This window comes from Genypterus blacodes, unplaced genomic scaffold (genome assembly GCF_046128005.1).
Source record: "Genypterus blacodes isolate CSIRO-AG114 ecotype Tasmania unplaced genomic scaffold, CSIRO-AGI_Gbla_v1 ptg000120l_1, whole genome shotgun sequence".
Taxonomy (NCBI): domain Eukaryota; kingdom Metazoa; phylum Chordata; class Actinopteri; order Ophidiiformes; family Ophidiidae; genus Genypterus; species Genypterus blacodes.
The window spans coordinates 2,796,097-2,816,777 of NW_027466923.1; the positions used below are offsets into that span (position 1 = coordinate 2,796,097).

The window sequence follows — 20,681 nt, forward strand, 5'->3', positions numbered from 1 at the left end:
GTCATTGCATCTGTGTGTGTGTGCGTGTGTGTGTGTAATGTTGTGCAGTATGTAAGTGGGCTGCTTCAAGGCAAAGGTTATGTAATGGGGCCACTGTTTTTCCACATTCACAGCAGGTTAACAGCGGGGCCCTTCGTCTATTCAAGTCACGCCAAGTATTAACGACTTTGCTATTGGCAAATGGAGAAAAATGTGAGTCTATCATGAAGATATTTTCCGCAAACCGTGGCGCCACAGCTCATTTGCATCTAAAACACTGACCTTATGTCATCTTGAAACACCCGCTCATATATTTCTGCTTAAAGCTCCAGTCAGTGGCCTTGAAATCTCATTCAAGAGAGGAAAATTCCTTCCCTGGAAACAAACCTGAGGTGGCCTAAATTCAAATATTTGTGACTCCCTTCAGAATTTTGCAGGGAAGAAGAAATGAGTGACCCTGCTGGCTTCATGTTGTGCTCTAGTGGTGCTCAACCTGATCACAGTGACGTTTCTTGTGCTCTCTGACGCGTTCAGCAGACATCCTCAGTCTATTTACATACAATGAATCATGGGTAATGGATGATTCAGGGTGATGACGGAGAGGTGCATAGGAACATATTGAATCCTGCCCTCCCTGGCATCCCTTTGATCCAAAGCCAATAATCTGTTCTCTACCATCTGTCTCTGATTCAAAACACACATACATACATACAATAACAAAAAGTGCACACCCACACAATCACTCCCTCTCAGTGTCCTGACCTTTCATTGTATCAGCGTCTGTGCTTCTCATGAATTATTCACTTAAACAGTAATTCTGAAAATATGAAGAACCCTCTACAGGTGATATAAATTGAAATTGATTGTTCCCTTGACAATTGCAAGCTTGGGGCCTTGAAAGTTGAAACAAACTGTAATACTTGCTCCTTCATACTGCGTAGTTGAGACAAGGCTTTGGTGTCGCTGTTAGTGCTTAGGATTCAGGCACCCACAGGATCCGTCTTGATATGACCGTATGTCCCCCATGTCAAGTATGGGTCCACTTGTGTATTTCTTCAGTCATTTTAAAATCCCAACCTGAAGATGATCTGCTGTTGCCCCAGATACCTCAGGAAACAGGATCTTTGCCACTAAATGAGACGGAAGACCTATCAATGTCACTGGAAACCACAGCTCAGACTGGGGCATCCTGTGTCTGACACTTAAGGTCACAGGGGTTCTTACATGGACCACAGGAATCAGAAAGACTTTGTCAATACGAGTCTTGACAATAGTTTTAGATAGTTTTACAAATGATCATCTGTACTGCCTGGTTTGTATCTATATTTTAGCTTGTAAAAACAAATTTAAATAACTGAGACCAAACACACAGTGGTTAGCTCAGGTCATTACCGCCATCTAGTGACCACTCAAGGCAATACACATGTGTCGCCCAAGACCCATCAGCGTTTGGAGGCCTAACCATAATTGAAACGGAAGATTCCAACTAAATCAATAATATTTAAATGTCAAATCATTAAATATGGAGGCATTCCACACAGGAGATTAGATGTTATAATCTCGGGTGTTTTTTCTCCATCATTTGAACTCGAATTACCCCTTTCCCCGTCATCAACCCTTTATTAATATCAGCTGATGTTATCCGGTGAAGGAGAAGTAATGACCTTTATCTGGCCCAGATGTCGGCGCTGTTAAGACAGAATGGCAGCGTCATTTCCGCATGACATCTCCCAGCAGCCCCGGCACTTTAACCGAGGACCGACAATCACATGTTTTTATTCACTTAACAGAATGTCAAACGTGTGTGTGGTGCCAGTGTGTAATACAACATGCAGCCTGTCAGTGAATTTGTGATGACATAGAAGCGAGGTGACAGGAAAATGACTTCCTCAGCCTGCGTCTGCTATAAAAATGGTCGTGCAGTGAATGAAATTTACGATAGCGGCTCTTTGCTCTGCTCACTGCGGGGCTGTGAAGGAGCGCGTCCACCTCTGCTGTTGCAGCGATGCGCAGCCGTGCCGCATGACTCACAACGGCAGAAACGGCAAGCATGTAAACAGGGGGCGGGCTCAGGTGCACCTAACACGACACCTGCTCAGCCAATGAGCGCGCCGCGTTTGTCTGCCTCGGCCCCGGATCCTGGCTTTTCATTGGTCCGCCGCCGCGTCACTTCGGCGTATAGAGGCAAGGCGCAGCTTCGCAATTACCGCGGAAAGGAGAGGAAGGGGGGGGAAAAATGATTAATCTGTCAACGGCGAATTTGTGTTTCGGGATGAGACCGCGCTGACGTCCGAGCGTTTTAAACGAAGCCCTACGGACGGACACACCACTTGATGCACGGGGCTTTAAAGCCGAGCCGGGGGCTACCAGAGCAGGCGGTGCTTGTGTAATCGTCCGGGGTTCTGTCACTTGTCTTTGCTGCCTGATCTGCTGCTTGTCGTTTCAGCACTGGACAGCGACCAGGGACCGTCGGACACTGAAAACACTGAGGGAATCTAAAGGCGGGGTGAGCTTAACAACCACATAATACCACCGTCTGCACTCATAGGTACACAATGTTTACAATCCACACACTTTGACATCGCGTGTTAGTGTGCTGCTGTGTGCATGCAGCGCGTCCGAGGTGGTGTATGCATTTATTTATAGATTGATTTATATTTACATGGCGTCACCCGTGTTTGTTGTGCAGAGCCTCCTTGAGCGCACTGGTTTGATTGATCCACCATGGCTGCACGGAGACTACACAGCTCCACTCGCCAAATGCCCTTGAAAGTATCGAGGCTGCGCGTGTGGCCCAGTGTTTGTGTGCGATTGCGTGTGCGCGTACGTGCCTGAAAGAGAGAGAGAGAGAGAGAGAGAGAGAGGGGGAAAGAGAGATGGAGAGAGAGAGAGAGAGTTTTATTATGGTGGTACGCAACTGCGCAATTGTCTGTCCGTCTCTTTTCATCTCTCTCTCTCTCTCTCTCTCTCTCTCTCTCTCTCTCTCTCTCTCTCTCTCTCTCTCTCTCTCTCTCTCTCTCTCTCTCTCGCTTCCACAGTCGGTGCGACCCTTGCTTGGCTCGGGGCAATGCGCGGCTAGATGACTTCACTACATCAACAAGCGGCACCGCGGTATCCTGGACTAATATAGTAGCAACACATCTTCCCCCCTCTCTCTCAATCTCTCTCTCCATTCGCTGATCCCCGAGTCCCTCCATCTCTCAAGGCACCATGGGAAACCGTGGCATGGAGGATCTTATCCCGCTGGTCAACCAGCTGCAGGATGCCTTCAGCTCCATCGGCCAGGCCTGCAACCTGGACCTGCCGCAGATCGCGGTGGTCGGCGGGCAGAGCGCAGGGAAGAGCTCCGTGCTGGAGAACTTTGTCGGCAGGTAATATTGACCACCACAAATAGGATAATCCCTCCACTAGTAAACCTTGAGGATGACTTAAGAGGCCTATCTCTCTGTGCAGAGTTCACACCAAACCACATCAATCTCTCCATGCAGCCTTAAGTCTTCCTTAGCACTGCACCCAGCGCCTCCTGATGGGTAGAGACCCTCAGTTTTATGCCCCCATTCTGTTCCGCTCCACGGTCGTCACCATTTTTTTTAAACTTTAGAGCAGGGGAGCAGTATTTGGGTTACAGCGATTCTTTGGGGGATTTCAGAGAAAGCAGCTTCGTCTACGGTCAGACTCTCACTTTCTTAGAAACACCAACATCACACACATCATCCTACATTCATTGTTCACTGCTGGCACTACCAAAGAACAGCATGATGAATATTCATCACCCCACTTTGAAATTTGAACACACAATTAACAAAAACATAATGTAACTGAGATGATAGTTATGTTCGGATTAGTATTCTTGAATGCCGTTATGAATAACAGCAACATTATTAACAGAATCAGGATTGTATTCCTGTTGGCTGCATCTATTTCAGAGTAAAGTATTGATTAAATATCGAGCCTGCAGGTCACAAACGTATTTTTTGCCAGCTGATACCCAATTGTTGCAGTTGTGCTTTGAGTCTGATACAGGAATGTTTCTATATGCTCACACAGCAATGTGGCAGGTTGGCTATAGTTAGTTACTGCATACTGAAGAAAGCCACTGTGTTAGATTGACCTTTTTCCTGATGGATAATGATGATACGCTTCTTTTAATTCAAATACTACAGAGAATTGCTGTTCACTCAATGCCAGGATGTAATCAAACATTCACTCTGTAACGTAATGCAGTTGCCATGACATTTCCTATGCCACTTGTTTTTCAGTTGATGTGTGACAAATGAATTAATATTCTAAAATATATGCAGTCTCATGGCATTGCTATAGTAGCAGATTCTTCAGTGTGTCCAGGTTGCGTTCCTATACCGTACAGCACATGCATGCATATGGTTCCAGATGGATGCACAGATTTTGTCCTGTTCTAGCTATTCTTTGGAGCCATGATGCTGAGTAATGGTCCATCTGTACATGGTTCCCACAGCGCTGAATGGACAAATGTTTTTTTTAACTCAACCCGCTTGGGAGTTGCAATGGTCAATCGTTGTTAATAAGGTGTCTGGGAACTGACATTAAAGCCTGGCACTTAGTTGTGAGGGCTGTCGGGTGTGTGACATGCAGGCACGTACACAGTCAGGGACACACACACAATCTGCGGAGCCTCCAGTAAACTGTGAGGTCATCGTTTTTAAATGAGGTAGAGTCCTGCTAAGGATGGAGCTCTATTCTGATCTGTTTATTAGGTCAGATTGTCCTGCACACAGTTGTTGTATTTAATGCAGAACAACATACCCATGTCTGGTCAGATTGGAAAGGGATTAGAGCAGAGTGTACCCTGTGTAGTTACCGTGCAATCACACAGGAATAATAACTAGTTTGCTCTTGAAGAGATCAAAGACTGAAGCCCAAAGAGGAAGCTATTTGTTAGTTTTGGTTGTGTGGTTGATATTATGAGTTTTGATTGGCTGTCTTTCCTCAGGGACTTTCTGCCCCGTGGAAATGGTATTGTCACCCGGAGGCCCCTGGTTCTGCAGCTTATCAGTGCCAATGCAGGTGGGCACATATTTATATTCCCACACACACCGGCATGCATACACACACACATGCACCCTCCCCCTATTTCTTTCACAACTGATACTGTTTTTGCTGGCTTTGTTTTAGTCTCCTACTGGCAGTATTTTCCACACACACACACACACACACACACACACACACACACACACACACACACACACACACACACACACACACACACACTGTAGCTGTAATCTCTTTTGACACACAGCAATAATCCAAAACACATATATTCCTCGTTTGCATCTTTTCAGAATGGGCTGAATTCCTCCACTGCAAAGGGAAGAAATTCACAGATTTCGATGAGGTTCGCCAAGAGATTGAGGCCGAGACTGACCGTGTCACGGGGGCCAACAAAGGCATATCTCCTGTCCCCATCAACCTGCGTGTTTACTCCCCTCACGGTGCAGAACCACACCTAACCTTCCTCCTTTAACGATACACATTAATAGTTGTTGTTACTTTCTCATACTTGTGTGTTTATATTGAACTGTATTCCTCTGGTTGCACAGTGCTGAACCTGACTCTCATCGATCTGCCGGGGATCACGAAGGTGCCAGTTGGAGACCAACCTGTAGACATCGAGCAGCAGATCAAGGACATGATCATGCAGTTCATCACCAGGGAGAGCTGCTTGATCCTGGCCGTCACACCAGCCAACACTGACCTGGCCAATTCTGACGCCCTGAAACTGGCAAAGGACGTTGATACCCAGGGTAAGGCACAAATGGAAGGAGAGAGCGTTTGATAGGAAGGACATAAAGGACTGGAGGAGAATAAAGAAAGGGACAGGGAAAGATGTCCTTGTGGTTAAAGGGACCAAGACATTGAATCTGTATGAGGACTGCATGACTGACCTTGTTCTTTGACCTCTCTGTCAAAATAGAATTTCCCTACAGGGATCGATAAAGTGTCACGTTATTATTAGAAATGAGGGGCTGGGGGAAATAGAAAATAAAGGAAGCATGAATCAAAAGAAAATATTAACAGGAAAAGAAACAGGGGAATATAACAAAAGTAGAATATGGAGGGAATGGGATAGGAAAGATAGGAAAGGTAGGAATGAGAGAGAAAAGAAAGAGGCATGAGTGAGGAAAAGGAAGAGGGAGAATGCGGAGGGGACATGAGGGGAGGCAGAGGGAAATAATTAATTTAATGGCCAGAGTTTAACCTTCAGACAGGAGAGGAGGACAAGGGAGAGCACAGAAGGAATCGGCAAAGAACAGAAGGTCAAGAGGAGGAGGAGGAGGAGGAGGAGGAGGAGGAGGAGGAGGAGGGTTAGGAAGAGCAAAGCTAGGGAGAAGGAAGAATTCTAAGAAAGAAGGACAGAGGAGGTGGAGGACAACAGGAAGGAACGACTGCAGATCAGAGTTAATTAAAGAAAGCATTTGACATCCAGTTATGAGACATTAGAGATTGTTTTCATACACAAAGAGAGAAGTGATACACATGTGGACTAGATGCATAAGGAGACATAAGTGACTTGAGCTAGTGACTTGTACAGTCGGGTTGTACAGGTGGTGAATAGCAACGTTATTGGTGATGAATAGTTGTGTTCTGTTTCTGATTCACACACACCCATCCTGGCTCGTCTGCCATAATGAAACTATTTGGCGTTCAAGTCTCAGTCATTAGTCTGGCATACCCAGTAGATCTGTAAAGTAGGGAAGAAATGATTGCCATTTGTGATAGAACTTACCGGTGTGTGTCCTCTTGGTGTTTTTGATTTTCTTGCGTTTAAGAAGAAACATGGTGTCCTTCAGCCATTGTGAAACATCAGGAGGTGGAGGGAAACTGATCATCTATTTTTGCGTAGTGTTAAGATGACATGAGTCGTGTTGAGTCCGGGAGATGGCAATATGAGGAGAAGGTTGAAACTGTGTTCCCAATATGTTGGACTTTACGTTGAAGTAACCAGACCAGTAATTCTGTAACCTGAGGCAGAAGAAAAACACGTGGTTGATATGGCAGTGTGGGTTCGAATATCCATCACATTTGTCCTCTACTTCTGTGTACATCTTAGATAATCTCAATTTGGAAAAGTGGACCCTGTGTATAACCTTAAACTGAATGAGTGCAAGACGAGCACAGGACGAGACATGTGTAGTTTGCGTATGACTTCCTTCCACCAGACTCCAACCTCAGACGGCCCTTATTTTAGAGTTAGATCCAGGATGGGTGATACGACTCATCCCTCTTAGTGGTGTCCTGAATGTAAGCACGTCCTCCAACATTAGTTGAGGAGGAGGGGAGGGGAAGTTTGGAAAAGTGTCTGATTTTGAGGTACTTGAATAATTGGTTTGCAGGCATTCGGCGTTGTACTTTCAGCCTAGAAAAGCTGTTAAACTACCATTTGAATATCAATCAAGGAAACATCTAAAGAAAGATCTGTAGGAAAGAGCAGCAGAAGTACAATTAAATACAGATGAAGGAGGAGCGGGAGGAAAGGAAATGAATTAAGTCAATTTAGAGGCCAGGGACTTGAAAGAGGGACAGACAAAAGAAAAGACAGAGAGGAGGAAGAGGCTGAAAGAAGATCAAATGGAAATGCCAAGAGGATAAAATGTGCGCTAATGCTTCTCTAATTGGAAAAGACATTCTATCATGATGTAAATATGGTACAATTCTCTACTCTTAGGCATCAAACTCTAACAGTTTACTTATTAAATCTATCCTCTCTCTTTTGTCCGATTTCCAGGTCTGAGGACTATTGGGGTCATCACCAAACTGGATTTGATGGATGAAGGCACAGATGCCCGAGATGTTCTGGAGAACAAGCTGTTGCCACTGCGAAGAGGTGTGTGTATGTCTTTGTGTGTTTTATAGGGAAATTTGCAAACTAAACTTCACTTGGCACTTGGTTCTTTATTTGTCTTTCTGTTTTCAAAGGGGATATATATAGTTACGGAGTAATATAGTAGGGACTCTGTAGAACATTATTATAATTGCAAAACTTCAGGTTCAGATAAAAAAGATTGCATTCCAGCCATCCGAACCCATAGGTCCTCAACGTTTTGACTAATCCTGCATTGCTGCTGGTGTACAATTACAACCAAGCTGTGACTCAACTGAGCTACATCTCCATATAGACTAGACTTAAAACAGCCTGTTTTCATTCAGTGTGCACAGCTGGTGTGTGAAAGAGAGATCAGAAGTGGATCAGTGTGTGATTTGTACATTAATTATAAAATAGTTCCTTAAAATCTACATAAAATGTTGAAAATTGTATCATATGTCCCCTCTAATCTCAATTTATAAAACTCCACATCACCTTTTTTCACCTCCACCCCTTCTTTAACCCTATATCTAGCTCCCAGGCTCTCAATGCTACTTCTGGGAAACCCGCAGCACTTCATGTCTTCCATCTCTACCTGCTCTGTCCACGCTGGATGATCTAAATCAGGTGTGTTTAGGTTTCCTGGATCAAGAGCTGGTCTCTTCCAAATACCCAGACGGGGCAGAGCAGGCAGAGATGGAATATTCGCTGTGCTGTGGTTCCCCCGGGAGCAGCGTGAGAGCAAACGCTTGAGCCTTCCTTGCCCTTTCAGTCATCTCTGCCAGGATGATCACCTTTGAATCTAGCTCATTGTTTATTCATCCCCAGGTTATATTGGAGTGGTGAATCGCAGTCAAAAAGACATTGACGGGAGGAAAGATATCAAGACAGCTTTGGAAGCGGAGAGAAAGTTCTTCTTGTCCCACCCGTCATACAGGCACATGGCTGAAAAAATGGGCACCCCGCGCCTGCAGAAAGTGCTCAACCAGGTGATCATAGACTTACTCCCTGAGTGCACTTTACATAATTAATAAGAGTTCGGCCTATTTGATTCACTTTCAATGTAGGAAGCATTCATCCGCTTCACAGGAGACTGTCAGCAGATGAAAAATTCAGTTGCTCCTCCAATAATTTATCATTTCAACCTCATTTCCTACATTTTATTGTATCATTTATGCTTTCATTGTTGTAAAAAGTGTAGATTCTTATAGTATACAAGACGACACAGTGCATCACATATAATTACAGCTTGGTTAATGAGGGTTTGGTGCGATTCTGTGTCCATAGCAACTGACCAACCATATCCGGGACACACTGCCGGCTTTCCGCAGCAAGCTGCAGTCCCAGCTGTTGGCTCTGGACAAGGAGGCTGAGGAATACCGGGGATACCGACCCGATGACCCATCGCGCAAAACCAAGCAGCTGCTGCAGTCAGTACCCCTCTGTTTCCTTCCTATCAAGTGCACTTACATTAGATCAATTCCATTTTAATTCCAAAATGAGTTTGGAAGAAATTCCCACTGCCTGATCAAATTCTTCAAATCTAATCAGTTCTCCCCATTTTCCTTCTTTCTCTGTTTCCCAGGATGGTCCAACAGTTTTCCGTGGACTTTGAGAAGAGGATTGAGGGTTCAGGAGACCAGGTGGACACGGTGGAGCTTTCTGGTGGAGCAAAAATCAACCGCATTTTCCACGAGCGTTTCCCCTTTGAACTGGTCAAGGTGATATGCACAAGATATTAGACTGCATGGCGAAATCTTTGTCTCTCACACCATCTTTATTTGTCCCAGCTCCTCAGACCAACTGTGTAATGAGACATCCGGTGTCAGAAATAGCCTCTCTATAATCACTGCCTTTGCAAACGCTCGGTACAAACACAGCTTTTTGTGCTATATTCACTCTCTCTGTCCCTATAATATCTATCCTCCTCTCTTTTTCTCTCCCCAATCCTAGTCTCGCCTGTGTCATCATTGTTTTGCCACATTCTCAGTATCCAATTTTCAAATCTCCTTCTCTCTCTCCCGTCAGATGGAGTGTGATGAGAAGGAGATGCGTCGTGAGATCAGCTATGCCATCAAGAACATTCACGGTATCAGGTAGGAATTTGGCTCCAAACCTAGAGGGATTCAAAATGAAGCTTTAATTCTCTACATCCCTCCTCTCACAGTCCTTATTGGGCCTTTATCACCAGTGTATCCACTACAGACACACACACAAATCATCCAGATACGTGTCAGATACACATACTACCAGTCCCTGCTTCCTGTCTGTTTGTATTATAAAAGTTTAAATCAATCCAATTTATGATCTGTGGCCAGGAGAGACAGTCAAACACTGTAGATCAGCAATGACATGGCAGATATCATGACAGGTTAACAAAAATATGAACCAGATGTTTGAATTCGGTTTGCCATATGCCTACAAATACATGGTTTGGATGGGAATCTGTGATTGAGGGAGGAGCTATTTTTGTTCAGTTCTGCATGTGTGGGAGAGTGTGTGTGTGTGTGTGTGTGTGTGTGTGTGTGTTTCTATACTGATTCACCAGCGGTAGGCCACCACAACCAAGAAATTGCCAACTACAGAAGAGAAAATCTGACATTTAAAGAAACATCAAATTTAGCCCAAATCCATTCCAAAACCAATAACAGCTAAAGGGCTGAAGCAGAATTTATGGCATCAATAAAACATTTCTGTTATGACCCAGTAGTGCAACCATAGGAAGCATAAGAAATCTGTGGCAGACAAAAAACAAGAAGTCAAAAATACGTTTTTATTATTTTCAATTATTTTTTGTGTAATAAATGAACATTGCCAAAGTTACAAAACACAAACAAGCTAAAGGTTGTGAACGACCCTGACTGCTTCTATTTTTATGTTCTCAGAATCAGAGTTAGGTCTTTTTCCCTCTGAAACATGTTGACGTCAACGTGTAACACATTTGAATTTACTCACACACACTTGATGACACACCTGATGGGACACACTTAGCAAGTAAGTCCAATCAGTGTTTGGCCAACATTTGTGTTTTGCAGTCAGGTGGATGTTGCTTTGTCATGTCTGCACCTGACCAATCAGAAAGAAGCAGGTTCCTCTGTGGGGGGCCTTAAAGAGACAGTACCTAAAATTGATTGTTTTCTCAGTGTGCATGGGAATCCTGCAGCGAGGGAGAATAGAAATAGATCTGTGTGGTTTATTGAGGGTTATAGATTGTAGTTAAAAATAAGAACATAGGAATTTCGATATGTCCAATTTAAAGGTTGAAGGTTGAAGGAAAGCAGCTGCACCGTCTGCTTTCTGGAACTCCAATTTGTTTGTGACCTGGCAGTGTGCAGAATTTGTTTTCTTCTCTCTTGGTTTGAGTGTTTCCATCAAACACACACACACCTGCTCAAAACACAGATCAATGGAAACCCCAATATTGCTGCTTTTATGATTTTAAATCATTGCAACACTTTCAAAATGGACCCATAAAGGACAATTAGAACATGAAAAGTGTCACCAACATGAAAACCACTCTTCATTACCATTGTGCTGTCTCTTACACTCTTCTCACTTCTCTTGGTGGGCTTCAGGACCGGTCTGTTCACCCCCGACATGGCGTTTGAAGCCATTGTGAAGAAGCAGGTCATAAAGCTGAAGGAGCCCTGCGTCAAGTGCGTGGACATGGTCATCCAGGAGCTGATCAACACTGTGCGCCAGTGCTCCAACAAGGTACAGCTCAGATTACTCAGCTTGGATGCTGGCATTCATGGGAGTAAGGAAGTAACTTAAAGTAAATTAATGTATTAACATGTGATGTGCTCTCAGCTGGAATGCTTCCCCAGACTGCGTGAAGAAACGGAGAGAATTGTGACGGCTCATATCAGAGACAGAGAGAGAGGTGCCAAGGACCAGGTAACACTCATTAGTGTGCCAGATTGATCTACGCAGGGGGGTGTGTGTGTGTGTGTGTGAGTGTGTGTGATATGTATACGCTCACATATGCATGAGTGCACACTAAATCAAATCAAACAGTGAATGTCTTTTGTACGGTTACAGGTTCTGCTGGTGATTGACATTCAGCTCTCTTACATCAACACTAACCACGAGGACTTCATCGGCTTTGCTAAGTAACGACTCCATCTATTAGCTTTGCTCCCATGAATAATGCATTTATGATGAAGAGGCTCAGGGTAGTGAAAACTGCCGATCGATAAGGTGTTCATTAACACATATTCAGGCAGTATCCTCTTACCCATGTGTGCTTCTTTCCTCCTCCATTTTCCTCCCTTCACCCCTTTTGACCCTTTCATCCCACTCTTCTTCCTGCCACCGTCGCCTCTGTGTTGCTTCTCCCCGCCGCAGCGCCCAGCAGAGGAGCAGTCAGACTAACAAGAGCCAAAGTTCAGCAGGAAACCAGGTGAGCGTTTGTCACGCCGCCTGTGTGTGTGTGTGTCAGGAACAAACAGCAGAGAGCACAAGGTCAGAGGAGAGGAAATACAAAGAGAGAGAGGGGGGCTGAAATGAGAGAGAGAGATATTCTAGTGTGCAGCACATTTTCTATTTTAATCTCTGTTTAAATTCATGCATGACATTTTGGTTTGTTCTAGGTCATAAATGTGATTTTGCCATGTATATAGGTTTGTTTTCCTTCTTCGTTTTGTGATTTTGGTCTCAGGAAACACTCAGACTGGGTGCCTTTGCTTTATGCCACCACCCTCATTGGTGTTGTTGAGACATCTCCCTTTGTTTGAACCCCTCCTGTGTCATCAAGGTGCCACTTTGCATTTCATCCCCATCCCTTAGTGAGAATCTCAGCTGCCCTCTAAGGGGGGTCTCCCGGTGAGTATCGCTCATTGTGGGTCTTGGTTTTGCAATGTGGGTTTTTGCCTGCGATAACACTTCTGCCCATTGCGTGGTGCTGTCCAGCGCTGCAGACTAGAAACCTGTCGTTGTTCATTCTCTTCTCTTCTGTCACATCACACAAAATGGAGCGTGGAGAACAAACTGCTGTTACATTCTAACAGCTCGAGAAAGGCATTCGGCTGTGTAGGCTGCTGTTTTGGCACAGACGTTTTCAATCGAAGCTGCACTAGAAAAGCTGCCAACGTTTTCTTGAGCCACCAGGTGTCTAAACCCCCCCTCCCCGTTCCTTCCCGTTGCAGGCCTCTTCTCCTCCTGCATCAGGCCTGATTGTAAGAGTTTACTCTCTAACAGATTACTTGCTAACACCCTCCACTCCCTGCGAAGGCCCACAGACTACAAGGGGTTCCCAATTGGATTTAAATGAATCTTAAAGGGGACATATCATACTTTTACCTCATTTCTTGAACTGCCTTAAAGCTTCAGTTACCTTTATTTCACCCGGCACAAGGCTAACAAATGTGCAAAATTGCATTTTGTGGGTGATGCCAACTCAGGATTGCTTTGCAGTTGGTCAATCAGAAAATCCAGGCCTTAAAGGGACAGTACCTAAAAATGTTTGTTTTCACTGTGCACAGTGGTGCTGCAGAGATTGTGTTTTTACATATTATAGCAAAGGTTTCCACATAGACCTCTGAGTTAGAATAAGAACATCTAAATCTATATGATACGTCCCCTTTAAGGAATAAAAAAAAACAGCCATATGTAATCCATAGTTGACACATTTTTGCACGTTTTTGCAGTAATGAAAATATATCAAGATTGACTTGATTAATAAGAATGTGTGTCCTATGACAGAAAGGCTTTAGCAGTATTTGGGTAACCTCCTTAGTGAGTCTTAGGCTGTGCAAGACTGACAGTAATCTAAACTAATACTCACTTGATGCTACGCCCAATGGATGTGTGTGTGTGTGTGGGGCTTGTTTGGTTTATAATTATCACACAGTAGATAGGACACACATGCTTTATTGTGCTTGAAGCACTTAACACAGTTGTCACTTAACAAGCTAACCTAAGCCTTTGTGTGTGGCATTGTGGACACTGTATCTTGAATGAATCTGCACTGGAACACGATGACAGTTATGTGCTCGGCTCTGAATGAGTCACGACACACTGCTAACCTGGCCTTCACACGTGTAATCATTCACATTTCATGCATTGGTGATTCTGGGTTCGTTTTTAGCCACAACTTGGGTGAGTCAGTTCTGCCAAAACAGGATGAAGGCTGCCTGTCATCTTTTATTTTCTTGTTTTCGTTGCTGCTATTTCTGACTTTTGACCTTACCTCCTTGCAGGTCATTCGTAAAGGCTGGCTGACCATTAATAACATCAGCATCATGAAGGGGGGAGCAAAGGAGTACTGGTTTGTGCTGACTGCAGAGAGCCTCTCCTGGTTCAAGGATGATGAGGTGGGTTTAGCTCCTAAACACTACTACAGCTAACACCAGCAACCATAACAACACACACAAGACAAACCAATGAGTTCTTCAGATTTGATAGTTGCAAAAATTTAATAATTACATCACTGAAAAATACATCAAATAGTGCTAGAACAGCTTACAGGTTGGATAAGGAAACCCTGGCCACATGCAAGCACATCTCAGCATGACTGTGATGCAGTGTGTGTTTGTCCTTCCTGGTGGCTTGCTGGGCTGATGTCTATCTGCCTGTCTGTGCCTGCTGTACAGGTTGAAGGATATTCTGCACAGCAAGTGTAGATAGGCAGACACACTGCAACTCCGTCAGCCAGTTGGCATTGACACTGGTCTGTTGTTTGTTTAATGCGTGTTTATCTCCTGGATGGCTTTCGTATGTGAGAGAGTGTGCGTCGCCGTGTCGTTCCTTCTCTTTTCCATTCATCTTTCTCTTTGTCTTGGAGTTCCCCCCCTTTTTCTGTCTTTTTTCTTCTCCCCCCACCTCTTTCCACTGGGAGTAAAGGCATTTGCTTCTTTTTTGCACATTTGGAACAGTCCCAGTTCTGGCCAAATGTTCACTCACAGACACCCAAAATAAATGAAAGCAGCTCAGACGGCACACGGGTTCGTGCTGCTCCGCATCTACACATTGTTATTTGATATGTTAGTGTGGTAATGTCGGAAATTATAGACTCCATTGGCTTTGCTGTGTATATTTCTGTTTTTCACTCCTTGAACTTTCTATAGTCACTTACAGATGCATGCGCACACACACACACACACACACACACACACACACACACACACACACACACTCCTCCCTCTCTCAGTGCGGTTGGCAGTTACTTTGGAACTGCTCACATTCTTGGCAGGAAAATCACAAGTTTTTAATCCAAACATCAGCCTCCGATGTTTTCGAGGGGAGAAACCCTTCTATTTAATATCAATATCCCCCCTTTTCTGTTTCACATATTCAAATGAATGCCTCTCTTACGCCTTGTGAGCAAATCTATTCCATCCATTCACTGTTTTCAACATAACATTCCATTTGAGTGAAAAGGCTGCATTCATATTTTCAACACAAACCAACACAAACATGAGATCTAACTGAATTGAACTTTACATTTTACAAGCTCTGTATCACTTTAATAGCGTGGATTTGAGGCTCTGCAAAGCTTTTTTTTAACCAGACTTTTGCATTTGTGTCATTTGACACCGCAGCCACTGAGCATACATCAGTGTCCTTTGTATTAAGCCTTCCAAGTCTACTTTGGCCACCCACTTAAATAACTTCACTGGAGGTGTCTGACTGTATTTCCAAACTCCACTTGATTGATTGGCTCTCGTTCCGTTGGCCTGTGCTTGATGCTTTGCAGCCACAGTGGCTCCTCCCACTCCAGCGGACCACATCTTCCTCAGAGCACTAGGCCATCAGCCTGCACGCTTACTTACTCATTCAAGCACTTACACAATCAATAATGTGAGCTCACTTCTTCATGTGAGGCTTTGCACAGTTTCTTTAAAGCGTTTAGCATCGAGGTGAAAAACTTGCACCATTAGATCTTAAATTAGATCTTACATTTTTTTTTTAGCAGTTTGTCAAATCTGCAGTTAGTGTTGGAAATCTGTGATGTAATGTTTATTCCATAACAAGTGAAAAAGAACTAGGAAGTGTTAGAATGCATTAAGGACAAAATACAAATGAACAACGTGGTTAACTATCGGTACAAAAGGAATCAAGTAAAACAAAAGGTTAAAAATAGCAGAGGTTGAAATGGCCACAGAGACAGAGACAGAAAGACAGACTGACAGAAGAGGATCCATGCCCAGTCTAACCAATGTGCAGACTACTGTACACCAGTATGACAATGAACAGGTAGTCTGAACACTGGGTGGACGGAGCCGGAGTAAGAGTCAGGCCTTGTGGTGTTTCTGCCATTCCAGATGCTCGCAGCTCTCTCTCTCTCTCGTCTGTGCCCTCCCTTCCATTTTGGCACCAAAGATCTCGATTCCCGTCTCTCGAACCCCTCAAAAGTGCCGTTCGCCCCCATCCGTGCCGCCGCTTTCCCCTACTTTTTTCGTGCACGTTTCTTGGGTTTGTTTGTTTGTTTTGGTTGATCTTTCAGCTCTGGGTCCCCTCGCGGTCCGCTTTGGTCACGCCGGCCATGAAGAGTATCCAGCCTTGACGTGGCATATTCGCTCAGACGACTGGGACAGACTGGCTGCACGTTCAGGGAGGGGATATTACAAAAAAGAGGGAAAGAGAGAGACAGGGGGTGAGAGAGGGAGAGAAAGAGAGGAAGAGGGAGGGACCCATGTGACCATATATGGGCTGTAGTGACCCCTTGGGGAATACAACACAGAAGGGTCTGCAGAGTTTACTTGTCCTCTCTTCTTGGCTCCTCATCCCTTTTAAGTCTTACCTGTAACCATCTACCACCACTCCCCGGGCCGTCACACCAGATGCCGACTCTCTTCTGCAAAGCTTTTGGAAATCCTTTTCACGTTTCTCCTCCTTGGGTCGGTTTCTTCACCAGTCGTCTTTCTGTCTTCTCTCCACTCTCCCTCCTTCCTTGGTTCTCTGTGTGCTGCTAAGCACTACCAGATGTTGGGTTTTAACGCCAGGCTGTCATTTAATCTCTCTCTCGCTCTCTCTCTCTCTCCCTCTCCCTCTCTCTCTCTCTCTCTCGCTCGCTCTCTCTCTCACTCTCTCTCTCTCTCTCCCCCTTCTCTTAAAAAAAAAAAAATCAGGCAGGAAGTGGGCCCCTCTGGAATGGAAAGAAAAAATATTGAAAAAATATAGAGGGGGAGGGATAAAAGAAAAAGAGAGAGTTAAGAAAGATGAAGTAAGAAAGATGGAGGCTGAGATGGAGTTTATAAATGAAGAGTGGAGTTTCCAGAACTCCTTGAACTGAGCCGAAGCACGTCTTACAATCCGTCACAGCCCCAGAAGACGAATGTAGCGTTGGAGCTGTGCGCCTTGTGGACCTCCAGTGCTTCTGTACGTCTGCATTTCCTCCGAATTTATGAAATCCCAGAGAGTTTCCTCAGCCTTTAGCTCCGGCTCACGCACCGTGAAGAACGACTGCGTGTTGACCCACACTGTAATGACTTCCACATGTGCTCTCCCTCTGCCTTTTTCATTCTACGTTTCTTTCTTCCCTCTACCACCCCTTCTCCAACCTACCCACCCCTCTCCTTTCTCCCCCATTCCTTCTCCCTCCCGTCCCCTCACTCTCTCCCCCTGCTCTCTCCTTCTCTTAAATCCCGCTTTTTAAATCAACATCTTAAAGCACAGTTGTTCCTTGCCGCAAATCAGTAAATAAGAAAGTGGAGGAAAGTGTATCAGAGTGTTAAAGGCGCTCATTAGCCATGCCTTCCATTTGATTTATTCACAGGAGAAGGAGAAGAAGTACATGCTCCCCCTGGACAACTTGAAGGTTCGCGATGTTGAGAAGAGTTTCATGTCCAGCAAGCATATATTCTGTATTTTCAATACGGAGTCAAGGTCAGTTGTGAGAACATAAATTCTCTCCTTTACCGTCTAGTTTTGATAATAATAATGTCATTTGCAGCACACATGGCTGCAAATAAAACAAGACTGTTGATAGCAGCTAGAGTTCGAGGCCGCGGTGCTGGCACAGGCTACAATCGAGTATGTAGTATGTTTTTGGAGTTATATTGTGTGTGCATGCATTGTATATGAACACATACAAACTGGGATCGGTGTGATATGGATACTGTAGATGTTTTTTTTTGAGAAACTTATTTTTTACATGTTTCCACCCATGTTTGTCAGCAGAATATCTAATAAAGTCAGTAAAGTAGATGGATTTTCAAGGTGTTGATTAGATCTGATTCAGGATCCAGATAAAATATTATGTTTCTCTTACCTTCAGATTACAAGGTAGGGTATACATTTGTCCACATTTTGGGTATAAATCTTGATCTGGCTTTGCAGTTCCATCATGTATTCATTATTTTGTATGAATAAACAGCTGTTCTCCTGTCTTGGTGTTAGGAACGTTTATAAGGACAACCGCACTTTGGAATTGGCCTGTGACTCTCAGGAGGATGTGGACAGCTGGAAATCCTCTCTCCTGCGTGCCGGGGTCTACCCTGAGAAGATCACCACGGTCAGTACACTCCTTAATGTTTCAGTAATGTTACGTGTTTTTTGTTATCTCCCCAGACTAATATTTCACTTGTGTTCCTTTCAAGGTTGAGAGTGAGACCACCACCGCTTCAGATAACTTCTCCATGGACCCTCAGCTGGAGCGTAAAGTAGAAACCATCCGTAATCTGGTGGATTCCTACATGGCTATAGTCAACAAGTGCATCCGGGATCTCATGCCCAAGACCATCATGCATCTCATGATCAACAATGTAGGAAAACTCTTAGATGTTCAACGTTCACTGTCCTGCAAAAACGCAATCTTTGATCACAATGTCTCAATCTCTCTTTGCCACTAGGTGAAGGAATTCATCAATGCAGAGCTGCTGGCCCAGCTGTACTCTGCAGGGGACCAGAACGCCCTGATGGATGAGTCCCAGGAGCAGGCCCAGAGGAGGGATGAGGTGCTGAGGACCCACCAGGCCCTGAAGGAGGCCCTGACCATCATCGGAGACATCTCCACCTCCACCATCACCGTTCCCCTGCCTCCGCCTGTTGACAGCTCCTGGGTTGGCGGAACCAGTGGTGGCCGCAGGTGAACAGAAATGAAACTGATCTTGATGCAGTGGCACCGCAGTAAAACCTGCCATCTCATTAAGATCTATCATTTCTTAATTTATCAGCCATTGACTCTTGTTCTTTATGTTCTCTCTGTCCCTTCCCCTCCCCAGATCTCCACCACCCAGCCCCACTGCACCCAGGAGGATGTCCTCAGGCCAGCGCCCGGCTCCCAGAGGGGCCCCACCACCACCAAACCGCCCAGGACCTCTGGGGCCCTTCAATAACAGTGCTGACAGCCCTCAGGCTCCCAGCCGTCCTAATCGGGCCCCTCCTAGTATCCCTAGGTGAGTACTGTGGCCTTTACTGGAGGATTGTTTTATTATAATGCGCATGCTGATAATGTGAAAGACCCACACCTGCCTTCTGTATCTTACACTTTAATACTTCACTTCTATGCATGTGTAAGGACTGAACATTAATCTTATGTTCTGTTCTTTTCTGTTCTGTTCTCTTCTGTTCTCTTCTGTTCTCTTCTGTTCTCTTCGCTGTCACAAAGTCGGCGGCCCCCACCCTCTCCTACAAGACAAGTCCCATAATCATCTGAAGGGGTTTCTCCAGCCGCCTCTTTCTCCCCCTCCCTCGTCCACTCCACTCCCTCTCTCTTAGCCATGGCTCTGCTCTCCTGGTCTCTCCTTAGTGCAGACACTGACGTCTTTCCCCCTTGACCCTCACTTTCCTGCCAGGTGAAGATGTCCATATATGTATGTACAGTATGGTACCTGTCTTGTGGTGTATGTGTACGTGCGCTTGTTGCTCGCCTGTGGTCTAGGTTTGCTTTGCAGATCCAGTATCAGTCCCCAAAACCTTTGTCCCCAAACCCTTGCAAATTCAGCCAACACCCCCCTCTTGCTGCTTATACATAAAAAATATGCTCAGCGGTCGTACTGCCCTACTCATTCCAAATGCAGCATGGCACATAAGCTGCTTTTATTGCATGGGAGTGTGTGTATGTAGAGTGTGTGGGTGTGGGTGAGTTTGTGTGTGTGTGTGTGTGTATAGGGGGAGGGACTAATTTGCCTATATGTAGGCTGAGTTTGATTTAGTATTGTATTATTTATTGTACAACGATGCCCCCCTAAGTGTTTATTATCAGCTCAATGTTCTCTTAGGAACAGAAGTTGTGTGTCAGTATGTGTGTGTGTGTGTGTCTGTGTGTGTATATGCGTGTATGTTTGAGTAACACAGTGTATGCTTGTGTACAAGCGTGGAAGGACACGTGTGCATGTGTCGTTTGTCTGCACGTTTGTTGCCGTTTCAGTTGTGTTCGTTTTCATGGTGAAAGCTGTTGATGATGACTCATAAACCCTTGAGGGTAATTTAATGTCAGACTTGTGTGAGTTGTTCCTGTGTTGTAGTAGCAGCCATACACACATAGCAAGGCTGAGGAGCACCATCAGTATTCTCTATATACTAGAATCAGCCTCGGCAATGCGTTTAACCTCGTCATAGGTGTCCACCTGTGCTGTATCTATGGTTAAAATGTGACCCTTTTAACCTTAAGCTCCAATTCAGACGCTAACTGGAGGGATGGATGGGACTTCTGCCTCGCCACATGAAAAAATATGTCAATAAATGGTATTTAACATGGCGAAATACTCCTGTATGAATGATCAAGGGATAAATACTCCCATGTTTCCATTTAGTCTTTTTCTCAGGTTTGAAACATGATCATCATCGTCATCGTCACAAACCAGCGTTCTTTCTCCTCCTCCGCCATCTCTCCCGCCATCGCCTCTTAAACCAGTCAGAGAGTCAGCGTCTGTGTCAGAGCTTAAGGAGGTATTGTCAATGTTTAAGTGCTCTCTGT

General features: G+C 44.8%; 1 protein-coding gene across 2 annotated transcripts; it reads left to right on the plus strand.

Moving 5' to 3' along the window:
• The first annotated feature begins 3,189 nt into the window (after positions 1 to 3,189).
• On the plus strand, positions 3,190 to 19,758 carry dnm3b (dynamin 3b). Of its 2 annotated transcripts, none has more exons than XM_076162258.1 (20): positions 3,190 to 3,350; positions 4,949 to 5,022; positions 5,298 to 5,447; positions 5,556 to 5,759; positions 7,742 to 7,840; positions 8,648 to 8,808; positions 9,107 to 9,249; positions 9,405 to 9,540; positions 9,848 to 9,915; positions 11,395 to 11,533; positions 11,630 to 11,716; positions 11,861 to 11,931; positions 12,167 to 12,221; positions 14,011 to 14,133; positions 17,538 to 17,647; positions 18,161 to 18,275; positions 18,361 to 18,525; positions 18,613 to 18,848; positions 18,985 to 19,158; positions 19,371 to 19,758. In XM_076162258.1, exons 1-20 carry the CDS (start codon positions 3,190 to 3,192, stop codon positions 19,408 to 19,410), a joined length of 2,511 nt encoding a protein of 836 aa, XP_076018373.1. In that variant the 3' UTR covers positions 19,411 to 19,758. The 2 variants fall into 2 exon arrangements, with proteins under 2 accessions (XP_076018373.1, XP_076018374.1); XM_076162259.1 differs by having other exon boundaries at positions 14,020 to 14,133.
• The last annotated feature ends 923 nt before the right edge of the window (positions 19,759 to 20,681 follow it).

Bases quoted from the DNA above. Each gene is read 5' to 3' on its own strand.
- dnm3b (XM_076162258.1), top strand. From the start codon at position 3,190: ATGGGAAACCGTGGCATGGAGGATCTTATCCCGCTGGTCAACCAGCTG. The intron at 11,932-12,166 runs GTAACGACTCCA...TCCCCGCCGCAG, and splicing joins GACTTCATCGGCTTTGCTAA to CGCCCAGCAGAGGAGCAGTC. The intron at 19,159-19,370 runs GTGAGTACTGTG...GCTGTCACAAAG, and splicing joins GCCCCTCCTAGTATCCCTAG to TCGGCGGCCCCCACCCTCTC.